General features: G+C 34.7%; 1 protein-coding gene and 2 long non-coding RNA genes across 3 annotated transcripts; 1 reads left to right on the plus strand and 2 right to left on the minus strand.

The window, feature by feature from the left end:
- Positions 1 to 969: 969 nt before the first annotated feature.
- On the minus strand, positions 970 to 2,666 carry LOC148997583 (uncharacterized). The gene is made up of 3 exons (XR_016146346.1): positions 2,550 to 2,666; positions 1,314 to 1,465; positions 970 to 1,101 (listed from the first exon to the last, which is right to left on the minus strand). It is a non-coding gene; the product is annotated as an uncharacterized LOC148997583 (long non-coding RNA).
- A 2,522-nt stretch (positions 2,667 to 5,188) lies between these two features.
- LOC120488930 (uncharacterized) lies at positions 5,189 to 6,526 on the plus strand. Its single transcript, XR_016146347.1, has 3 exons — positions 5,189 to 5,266; positions 5,348 to 5,447; positions 5,747 to 6,526. It is a non-coding gene; the product is annotated as an uncharacterized LOC120488930 (long non-coding RNA).
- A 1,162-nt stretch (positions 6,527 to 7,688) lies between these two features.
- Positions 7,689 to 11,711, minus strand: LOC148997584 (matrix remodeling-associated protein 8-like). Its single transcript, XM_089117368.1, has 7 exons — positions 11,372 to 11,711; positions 9,024 to 9,383; positions 8,720 to 8,806; positions 8,547 to 8,639; positions 8,307 to 8,381; positions 7,756 to 7,869; positions 7,689 to 7,693 (listed from the first exon to the last, which is right to left on the minus strand). The coding sequence occupies exons 1-7, from the start codon at positions 11,709 to 11,711 to the stop codon at positions 7,689 to 7,691; spliced, it is 1,074 nt and encodes a 357-aa protein (XP_088973494.1).
- Positions 11,712 to 12,096: the final 385 nt, after the last annotated feature.

Genomic DNA, 12,096 nt, shown 5'->3' on the forward strand with positions numbered 1-12,096 from the left:
AAAGTGTTACCATACAAATCCAGAGTAATGCTTAAAGATATATTTAAATAACTGCAAAGGCCATAGCATTAAAATTACATAAATGTCAGAAAACAAATGGATAGTTTGGTAAATTAAAATTTTAATTTAACTGAATTGATCAACTTGTGACCTTCTAAACAATATGAAAGTTTTTGGTTTAAAATATTCTTAATATATAAGACTGTCAATGAACTATTTCATGGTCAGAACTGTTTCTAAAATAGTGATCTGCATGATGCCTGCGGCCTTTGTGCTTAGTGATGTTGAATTTAAATGACATGTTAAATTATATTGTGATGTAATGGTGTTTTCTGGAAGAGACTAAAGAACAAAGTATTTTTTTATCAGCTGACAGGCAGAATACAACTGTTTTTATTAAGTTACATAGAGATTATATAACAGTTTCAGTTTATATTTTAGTGTTGGTAACATGTCTCACTGTGTACCACACAAACGGAGTAATCATCCACCATTTAGTTTGTTTGATGATGGTCACAGGTCTTCAGCTGCTGATGGATGTCAGTGATGATGATAATGATGATGAAGATGTTCAGGTCTTCACAACCTATTCTCATCCCAAAAAGTCATATAACTGACGTTTTGGGACGTCTTTTGACCATACGTCAATATTCGCCTTTTTAGGGTACCCTTAAACGTCGGTAGATGGCGATCCCGGGCCGTCATACAACTGACGCTTTACCTTTAACGTCAGTAAGATGACGGGTTAGGTTTAGGGTTAGGTTTAGGTATGGGGTAGAGTTAGGATCCCATAACCTACAGTACATCTACCGACGTTTAAGGGGGCCCTAAAAAGGCGAATATTGACGTATGGTCAAAAGACGTCCCAAAACGTCAGTTATATGACTTTTTGCTGGTCTTCAGCTGCTGATGGATGTCAGTGATGATGATGATGAAGATGTTCAGGTCTTTAGCTGCTGATGGATGTCAGTGATGATGATGATGATGTCAGTGATGTTGTGTGTTCTTGAGAACATGATGAATGGTTTGATGAGAATCTCTCCTCAGTTTTGACATCAGAATCACATCTCATCTTTACAGGCCCGTCTCGATCACAGGACACTAGAAATCACAAATATATTGAGTTTATTGGATATTGTTCTCCATCACAACAATCACAAGCTTCAATATTCTAGTGCACAAAGATCTACTCACTTAACATTTTGAGTAACCCTATGGGTTGGTGTAGCACTCTCCTAACTGTGGGTTATTTGTAAATCTAACAACAAAACTAAAATTTAAAGATTAAAGTTCAATAATGATCAAACACTCACAGGTTGGCTTTATTCTCTCCATACTCTCACATCTGACAAGTGTCTGTCCTCTTTCCTCTCGTGATTCTCTGGTTTGTGTGTCATTTCTGTCCTCCATGTTTCTCTCAGTCTTCTTGTTTTCTGCTGATTTTCTTTCTCCTCTTCTTTTGAATCTGTTCAGTCACACAGACAGTGTTTCATTAAAGCGATATAACAGCATATCGAGACATCAGATCAACTCCTGATCAACATCTGATCAACATCTGCATGAGCTCAGTATTATTACAACATCTCAGATTAACACAGCAATATTCAGAATAATCAATGATTATGATAAATGTCAAATATATTGTCCTGATTGGATACAAAACTGGTTATTAAAATATAAATAGAGAGGCTGAATTGAATCTGAATTGCATTGATACCAATCAATATTTAAATCAAGTCTTAAAATGTTATATTTGTCAGTTATTAAAGCCCATCAAGTACACACTGCAGATAAATTCAGTTTTTAATTCAATTGTTAGTGCTTAATCCTGTTCTGTACTCAGTTCAGTGACAATATTATCTACAAAAACTCCATGCAATATGTGCAAAACAACTCAACAAATTGTTATAACGGACAAGAGACGTTAGAGATGTCAGAAATATACAAATACGTATTTTAAAGTGCATTAGAGATTTGTCTCATTATGTTTGGTTTCAAGTGACACACTCAAAACCTCAGACACGAAGAGAACGAAACCAGCATCAAGAACCCACAAACACTGGAACAAGACACAGGGTTTAAATACAGAGACATGTGTGATGATTGATCTGTGTATAAAACATCTGTGAAAACAGATGGACTGATATCAGTCATTATATTATGTATGTATATAATGACTGATATCAGTCCATCTGTTTTCACTCTTTCTTGTTGTTTGTAACATTGTAACACAGTTTATTCATCATTTGTCCATATATTCCTTTCATAGTTTAAATTCGATGTAAATCAGGAAGAAATGCAAGAAATAGTGAAAACAATGATAAGTTTATCAGATCTTGATTAACATCAAATTTTAAACTATGAAAGAAATATATGGACAAATGATGAATAAACTGTGTTACAATGTTACACAAACATTCAATAAATTGCAAGTGGCATCAATATATTAAAATATTTCTGATAAAATAGCAAATAATCCATTCATTGATATGAAATAAATCTCCTCATTAAAGATGAGAAATGAATGTGTTTAGAAACATGTTTCTGACCTGTGAGAAGAAGAGATGTAGAATAATCCAGAGTTTATTAAATCCCGTCGTCAGCAGATAATTCATCCGTTCTCAACTCTACACAGCCTCTTATACTGAGCAAGAGTGCGAGAAACGAACATAGACAGGAAGTAAAGTTTAGATGCTGTAAAAGAAGTTCCTCAGACCAGCAGGAGACTATATGGGGAGGCTGCAGACCTGGAGCCGGCAGTTTTACGCCCCTGACAGTTTTACGCCCCTGACAGTTTTAAGCCCCTGTTGTTCCTGATGCGTCCAGTAGGGGGAGAAGGATATATGGCGAAATAACGTAAAACGACGCTGGAAACAAACACATTAATAACCGTCTAGACTTTAACTAATTTTTATGTATTTGTTTATTTAAATAAACGTTATAGACAGTGGAGTTATCTGCACTATAAGGATTAAAACATCCAGATCTTCAGTTGGGATTTACTCTTCACTCAGCCTACAGAAGATTTGTTTTTGAAAATATTAGGCTAATACACATAGTTGGATCAGATGGACAAAGTAATGATATTTGACCTACTGAAGAATTAATTGTTTTAAACTGTTTTATATACAGGAAACTGATTGATATATGTTGTTGTGAACTAAAGTTACATTTATGTACCATATTTAGCCTTGAGATATGAGTTAATGAGTTAAAAATAACTAAAGACAGAGTATGATAAAACACACATTAAGTGCACATACATTTTAGTCCATATCAGTAAGCTATTTTAAGAAAACTCTATGATATAGCTACATTAGAAAATTAGATCATCTCATTTATATATATATATATATATATATATATATATATATATATATATAAAAATTAAAAAAAACTTAAACCAAAATGTACATTTAAGCCATATGGGACCAAAGTTTTTAATGTGGGCTTTATAATGCATTATGTTTGTATGTATTACAAGACAAAATATTAAGAGTGAGTGTGCAGTTCGAATCTTTACTTAGAGAGATTTTCATTCAAATACATACATATACATACATGCCTATTATAAATGTGTTTGTGTACACATCATAAACTGTAATTAACACATTTCCAATATCCACTGTAATGTTGCTCCAGAAACCACGTGGAGTAGGCTATGTTTAAATGCAAGGAGTAAACTGGGTCTTACCAGAAGATGCCATGTCACGCAAGGTATAGACAGACAAGATAAAAATAAAAATTAAATGAATTTTAAAAGTGAGTGAGACAGAGCAGGTAAAGAGAAGACTATGGGCAGCTTTTAAACCTATATGTGGTTAAGTTTGCTAAGTTTGAGCCAGACAGAACATCAACCTGACCATCAAGTAGCCAACTTTTATTGTCTCTCGAAATAATAAAGACTTTATTACAGTTATTTACAATCTCTTTGTTACTGTTTTCAGAACCTTGACGTCATTTTTCAACACTCTAGACACAAAACTCACAACCAATGATCAAAATGCACATTTTAAAAACTCTAACCGTTTTCTCAATTGCTTGGATACAACATAAAAGTTAGATCATTTGTTCATTCAACAAAAATCACCTGTTCAATATGACACAACTTAACATCAAAGTACTAGTATTTCAAAAGGCAATTCACACATTACATTTCAAATGAGTGTCTATTCATTTCCTTACAGTGATCTAACTATCAATCGATACAACTGCTCAAAATGCTAAGTAACTGTTGTGTTACTCTTAATGCATGACACACAATCTTTACAGTAAATCATGAAAGCTTCAAGATAATGAGATTCAATAAATCTATGTTGTGATTGTAGTGTTTTGCATCAATATATCACACACTTTGTTCAATGATTCCACTATGTGTGTATTCTCTCTACAGTACTGCTTTAAAGAGATGTGTTTACTGTACATGTAGTGCCATAATGAAACCTGTATCACCTATTTTGTTCTACAACATTTACGTAATGATTGTACAAAAAATGACAGTGAAACTATCGGTTGCTTGTGTGTGGGTGAGCTATAGTTTTGTTTAGGCCTATTTCACAGTACATTTGTTTTTTGAACCAATGATTGTGCAAGTGCAAGATTTCTTTAAAAATGTGAATGCACAATGCAATGTTTTGAACATTAGACAGCCTGTGTTACAAGTGATAACCGTTTTGAGTTTTGTGTCTAGAGTTTTGAAAAATGACATCAAGGTTCTGAAAATAGTAGCAAAGTGATTGTAAAAAACTGTAAATTATAGACCCATCTTTTCAATTGACATCGAATCTTAGCTTATCGCTTAGAAATAATCATCATTACAATTCAATCAACAACAATAACTTTAGCAGATTATTTAAAATACCTCAATTCATGTCACTTTTAGAAGGCCTGATGCTATAGATCTGTAAGTGTAGTCTCCCCCTACTGGATGCATCAGGAACAACAGGGGCTTAAAACTGTCAGGGGCGCAAAACTGTCAGGGGCGTAAAACTGCCGGCTCCAGGTCTGCAGCCTCCTGCAAAGAGGAGGATGTTCTCAATGTAATATCACTTCCTAAGTGTAACCCATGTTAAATTTGGTACTAAAAAAATAAATAAATGGATAATATATAATTGCATGTTTTTATAGCTAAACTTTTAATTAAAAAAGTTGACCGAACACGTGATGTATTACACGTACACAAGTTGTGTATGACGTCAGCGCATGACACGGAAGTGTGCGAGACGCGCTGAACACGAGATGAGTGATGCAGAAATGGATTAATAAGGTTTATATTGTTAAAATTCATTTAATAAGCTTATAAGCAACTTTATAATACTTTGTGGTTGACGATGATGAATCATTTTAGAATGGTGATTGCTGATTTGAGTGCAGATGCTAGCCGATTGTGAAGCTTCTTTGAATCTGAAACGGGTGTTTAAAAAAAAACCTGTGAAACTCGGGATTTGGTGAGTTTATTTTTGTTTTATTTTCTAAAAGGGATGTATTTTATGTCATTATGCATATTATGCACACTGTGAAGTCTATATTGCACATTTTCTGAATGTTAATGTGATTTTTGAAATGTTGAGTAATATTTTTGCTTAGCTATGAATGTATATTGATTTGCAAATTGTTAATATGCCTGTGAGATATCACACGTTCGTCAGGAAAGTGAAACTGTATGTTTAAACATTGTTTAAAGAGCAGAAAAGTTATAAAAAAAAAAGTAATATTGAATGTTAATGACACTGTTTTGGTAAAACAGGTCAGGTTTACTGCTTCATTGGAAAAAATTCTCTCATGGATTTGAGATGGCGAGTCACCCAAAATTGAATGCTGATTTCTGAGCCTGGGGAAAAGACATTTTTGCTGTATCACAAGGTTTTCGTTGCGCCAGAGACATCAATTTCTTCAGTTAGGAGGACTTTGCTTTGTTCTGTTTGGACCACTTCTTCGAACTGGTAGGATTGAACTGATTGTGCATTTACCCACTGGATCTCTTAAAGGATTTTCTGGACGATATTCAAGAGACAATTCAAACAAAGAGTTAAAACAAGGGTGTTGTTTATTTAACGTTATTGAATGTGAGTCACATGTGAATATTGAATTTCCTTTTACCATTTCATTGTGACAAGAAGTTTCAGTTGGTCAAATTATTGTTTACATCATTTTATTTTGTTTAAGGGATTATTTTGGTTTGTTTAAACACGGTATAGGAAATTATGGCACAAAAAGCAGAGTAGAATAAGAACCTTAAACTCTAAAATAAAAAACGAAAGACAGGGAGCTGTCCAAAAGAAGTACAGAACAATCTAATAAGAGTCTTACTAAAGACATATGTAAACAGAGACAAAAATAGATAACATTGATTAAACTGATATAAGGAAAAGAAAAAAAAAGGATTTAAACCTTGAAAGAATAAGATAAGAAACTCAAAAGACCACAGAAGGTTTATAATTTGTGTATTATTTTATTGTTTTGTTATTATTGTTGTTTCATTTTATGTATGTGACTGTTCAATTTAAAATTACAAATACTTTCCTTACTTGATGTCTGTGATTCATTTACTGCCAATATTCTGTTCTCCACTGACCTAGAAACTGGTCCATTGCTCCAACCTACGTTGAGGGCCCTTGTTACACACGTCATATCACAACTATCTTTCCAGAGTTAATTTTATGTTTTAATAAAATTAATCTTGCCATGAAAGAAAGCAGGAGATGCGTTTTGGGGAATAATCTGGAAAATAAAGTCCTGTATGTCTATACTTGTTTCAGGTGGACATATCTCCAGTTGATGATAATTAATAAGTCAGAGCTCTGAGGAAATGCTGATGCAAAACAAACAATTCAAAGTCTCCAAAACTGTCAAATAGGCTTATATAAAGTTTTAATCCCGTTGCCTTAATTGTGGATTTTTTCTTAGAAAAAAAAATTATTCTTTGCTCATTGCTCGATAATTGTTCTACTACTCTAAAAATAAAAAATAAAGATGTAATGATAATATTACATTTTAACAAGTTTTAAACCCCATTGTCAACTTTAATCATATAAAACCTAATTTTCCAACAACAAAAATGTGGCTAGTAAAAGTGCTGCATGGCTAGTAACTTTGGAAAACCACCAGCCACATTGGCTAGTGAGCAAAAAAGTTAATGTCAAGCCCTGGAACTAACCCTTTGACATATCTTTTCTTAGTTATATGGCTCTTTGTGAACACTTGTCGTGCCGCACTCTCCTTAGCAAGGCCACAAGGTTAATTTTATTTTATATTTTATTTTATATTCAGGTCAGTTATACCTGCAGCGAAATACCACTAAAAGGGTGTTTTATTTCATTCAACAGCCGCAGTGACCAGATTTACAGCAGTCAGTATTGTGTTCGTGCATTCATTGGGGGATTCGTCCAGAGATTGAAGCCATCATACATATGGTCTCTATCGGATTTTGGAGACGTTTGTGTAAACCAAATCGCAGAGTGAAGGAGAAAGAATAGATCAGTGTCACACAAGCATCATTATCATCTTTATAACCAGAACATGTGTAACGTGTGTCTTCTGAAATATTAAATAAAGTGTGTGTCTTTCTCTATAGACGCCTGAACTGCTGATGTCAGGGACTATATATATAACAATGAATGATTCATACATTAAAAAGCTCAAATCAGGTCTGATACTGTTTGTATATTTGATGCCTTTAGTAAACTCCATTAACCTGGCAAAACACGATTGACAGCTCATATATGTCACCGACTCTTGATGCAAGGAAATACTTACAGAAAATAATACAGAGGAGGTTGATCAGGAGCGTGATCACAAAGAGGACTATAATCACGACTCCTTCAGATCCAGCGTAATTCAGACCTTTTTCATAGGCATATTTAAACAGAACTGGAATAAAGGAAGAGAAACAACAACAATCACTGAAATAGAAAAGCAAAATATAAATACAGATCAGAGGAATTATAAAAACACTTTACGACACATTCTCTGTGTGATCCTGACCCTTGTGCTGCTGATGACCCCTGACACATGCTGAGATTCAGAAGCAGCTTTAGCTTCAGTCTCAGTCACTAAATGATGTCTACTGTAACAATTAATGCAATCTTTTCATAATGAAGCGGTGTGGATTATACATGTGTCACGCAGAGATTCAGCCCTGAACATGTGTAGAATAATGACAAAAATACAACAGTAACACAAGACACTTCAGAGTGTTAATGTCATGGGTTTTTAAGATTTCCTGCTGGATATTGAGAACATTACATCATTTAAATGTAATTATTGTTCAACTGTTAATGTGTTTATGATCATAACTGTTTATTTACCTGAGTAAAAAACAGATGAGAAAACAATATATTCTGCCTCACAACTGAAAAGTTTAACCCATTGTTTAATCTTGCCTGTAAAACAGAACAGATGAAATAATTACATCCACAATATAATTTACAACAGCAACACAATAAAACACAAATGCCAGTAAAACATTGAATTGAATGCAAAATTACTGTCAGTTAATGTGAAAAATATACTATACTAATCTATAAATAGTAATAAATGAGCCATACCTGTACACTCATCAAAATACGGAGCCGTCCAGAGCAACATGAGAGGCCTCAGGAAATACAGAGCAGAACAAGAGACCGACTCAAACACAGATCCTGAAACAACACCATTACTGTAAATCTATACACATTTATGAGTTATTCATTATAATGCACTCCAGGACTGAAACACTGACCTTCAGAAAAACCCCAGAGGACAAAAGCAAAAAACATCAGAATATTTGGACAGAAGACGAGGAACATCTGAAGACGAAAGACCGAGTCTGAGAGAGAAAACACACAACACATGGTCAGTTATACAGATTTAATAATCATTTATTTTAAACTATCATCATCGGTCATTCAGTTTTATTTAAAACACATATATCTGTTCTTTCTGGCCATTTATACCTAAATGAAACTGTGTTGGAAACACAGGTGTAATATAAATAACTGAACACACTGATTAAGGATAGAAGAGTACAGAGCTCTTTTCTTTACCTAGTAGTGTCAGCAACACATTAATCTTGGTTGAAAATGTCCTGCGATTCTGAGGTAAGCCACTGTGAACTGTACAAGTGTATTCTCCTTCATCTTCAGCTCTCAGATTATCCAGCCGGAGGGAGAAGTTTCTGTGTTTAATCTCCTGAGTAAAGAAATGAGCTCTATCCTGATAACCCCACTGCTGTTTCTCTGCTCGACTCTCTCCATCTTCGTACAGATGAACTAACGTCTCTGAGTCTGTTCTTCTCCACTCCAGCTTCAGTTTCTCCATTCCAGTGTGTCTTTCATCATAACAGGGCAGAACCAGTGAAGATCCCAGAGGAACAGGTGTGTGACAACAACGTTTCACAATGAATCCTGAAAAATAAACATTTATGTGAAATGTAAAACAGTGAGGTCCATTTTGTTATTCTGACACCGATTATCGTCCACTCACACTGTCTTATCACACACACAAGCACATAACCTTTCCTCAAGTCTCTTGAATCTGATCGGCTATAGGCTATATAATCTGTCTGAGAAAATCACCATCAAGCGCTTCTGAAGAAGAAATAACCACTGGATGTGGATCATGTAAAGTTTGTTATTTAATCAAAGCTTTGAAAGATAATCAGAGTTTGTTCAAGGCACTTAGTTTCATTTGCTTTGTTTTCTGAATTATATATGTGAAATTCTTATTTTCTGTTGTGACTTTTTCTACTTGAGTCTCTAAACTGAGTCTCGGACGAATCACTCATGAAGAACACCAAAGTGACATTCAACAGGCTGTTCTCCAAATCAGTCTATATTTGTGTTATAATGAGTTTCTGCTGAGAATAGATGTAGTTCTCACAGGTCAAAACCACAATAAGTCCTTCTACTAACTGGGATTTATTTCTTGTAATTGAGTGGGAATTTACTTTCCAAAGAGACTCGCATGTACAAATCCAGAACCAGCTGATAAATGTTGCTGCTGTTGTGGAAAAAATAATATTTTAGTTTTTATTTAGACGTTGTGTGGGTTTTTCTTATAAATTCAATCATGTTTTTTCTTTGCATACCTGGTGGAAACAAAGACACACACACAAAGCAAATGGTCAGACGGGTGCTTTTCCCGAAAGCATCGTTAGCCAACTATGGTCGCAAGTTACGTCGTTCCCAATAGAGTTCAATGGAAATTGCGACCAACTTGCGACCATAGTTGGCTAATGATGCTTTCGGGAAACGCACCCCAGAGCGTCTAAATTCGTTAGCATGGGTAGTCAAGAAAGACAAAGGGGGCTATTCAGCATTTTGACCGCACAGGTGTGAGAACTAACCAGCAAGAACTGGTTTTATTAGGGTGAGAGCGGAAAACTACAGGAGAAAGGGACTCTGGAGAGGGGATATAAATTCTGTCTGTTTGCAGTGTGTGCCAGGTCTTGTTCCATCGTAGGGTGTGTTTTTGAACAACCCTCCTTTAAAGAAATAAATACCTTTTAAAGTACATGTCTTTTACGCTGTGATGCTGTGTGTTTAATTATTGTTTTTGCCACAACACTGCTCATTCAAAATTAACACGTTTATGTATAATTAATAATATATGATCTGCCCAGACAATTATATTTTTCACTTAAATGGGTCAAAAATCTGGAAATGCTATTTTTACTGTAACTACATTGCTTAATATATTCATAGTGCACAGCAAAATCCCCAGTGTTAAATTAACACTGAGAAGTGAGAATTATATAAACTCTGAGCTGAGTGTTAAATGAACACTGAGGCTATGTTTACACGGAAACGATTCTAAAGAGAAAACGCAAAAGTGGCGTTGCGTCATCACTTTTTATTCTGCGTTTAGACGAGCGTTTTGTGTGGGAACTCCGCGTGCAGATAATGACGCAAAAGTGTGTGAAATTCAATGTAGTATGCACTCCAGTGATTCAGTGATTCAGGTCAAATGATTGTGAATTAATGATTATGTTGAAACACAACCATCAGCATCAGATCAACTTTTCTATTTGTTCATCTGGCTGTTATAACTCATGTACTGCAGCTAAACTAAATCTAAAGTTAAAGAAATAAGGGTCAAGAGCCCAGCTAAAGCAAACACAGATCCCCATAATAGTGACTTAAGAATTACGGTTTTCTCCTTCAGTGATTCTGCTTGTTAACATCAGGTGTCTTCAATAATGCTCAATCATCACTCAATTATTCCCTTAATGATCTCATTAACTTTAACACTGCTTCAGTGTTCATTTAACACTCTGCTCAGAGTTTATATAATTCTCACTTTTATCTGTTGATTTAACACTGGGGATTTTGCTGTGTAATCATATATTGATCAGGGCTACAACATCAGCCATTTCTTTCTTCTTTAGATTTACCCAGGTCCAAATGTGTATTGGTTGAAAACACACACTCCTCGTCCCTGTACACTGTACATCTGTATTCTCCTTCATCTCCAGCTCTCAGCTTTTCCAGACGGAGGGAGAAGTTTCCATCTTTAATCTTCTTATCTGAGAAATGAGCTCTTTTGTGGAAGTCCTTGTGCTGTTCCTCTGCTCGACTCGCTCCATCTTCATACAGATGAACTAAAGCCTCTGAGTCTCTTTCTGTTCTTCTAGTTCTTCTCCATTCCACCTTCAGACCTTTCTGTAACAAGCTTTTGTCAATCTGACAGGGCAAAACCACTGAAGATCCCAGAGGAAACACTTTATCAGTCATAAAGAACTCTGTAAAGGAATAGAAACGTGTTAATGTGGAAAAACTATTAATAAGAAAGAAGAGTGGACAGAAGATCTATTAATGAATTAATTTGGTTTAATATCCAAAAATACAACAAAAAACAATCTGTTTTCAGTTTTATAATTTTATGCATGAATTAATTCAATAGCAAACAATCAGAGATATGTTTCAAATTGCTCTGGTGCTGAATGAAAACTTTTCCTGTTTTAAATCAGAAAAACACTGTCATTACAATATACTGCAAAAAGTGAAAATGTGCACTTTTTCAGAGGGACGAAATGCATGTTTCTTAAGTAATTTGTTGAACATCAGTAAGTGTAAGTATTGTGTAATTAGTAAGTGTAAGTGTAATTATATTGCAGTG

Source organism: Pimephales promelas, chromosome 2, assembly GCF_988280905.1.
Source record: "Pimephales promelas chromosome 2, fPimPro1.hap1.1, whole genome shotgun sequence".
Classification (NCBI taxonomy): domain Eukaryota; kingdom Metazoa; phylum Chordata; class Actinopteri; order Cypriniformes; family Leuciscidae; genus Pimephales; species Pimephales promelas.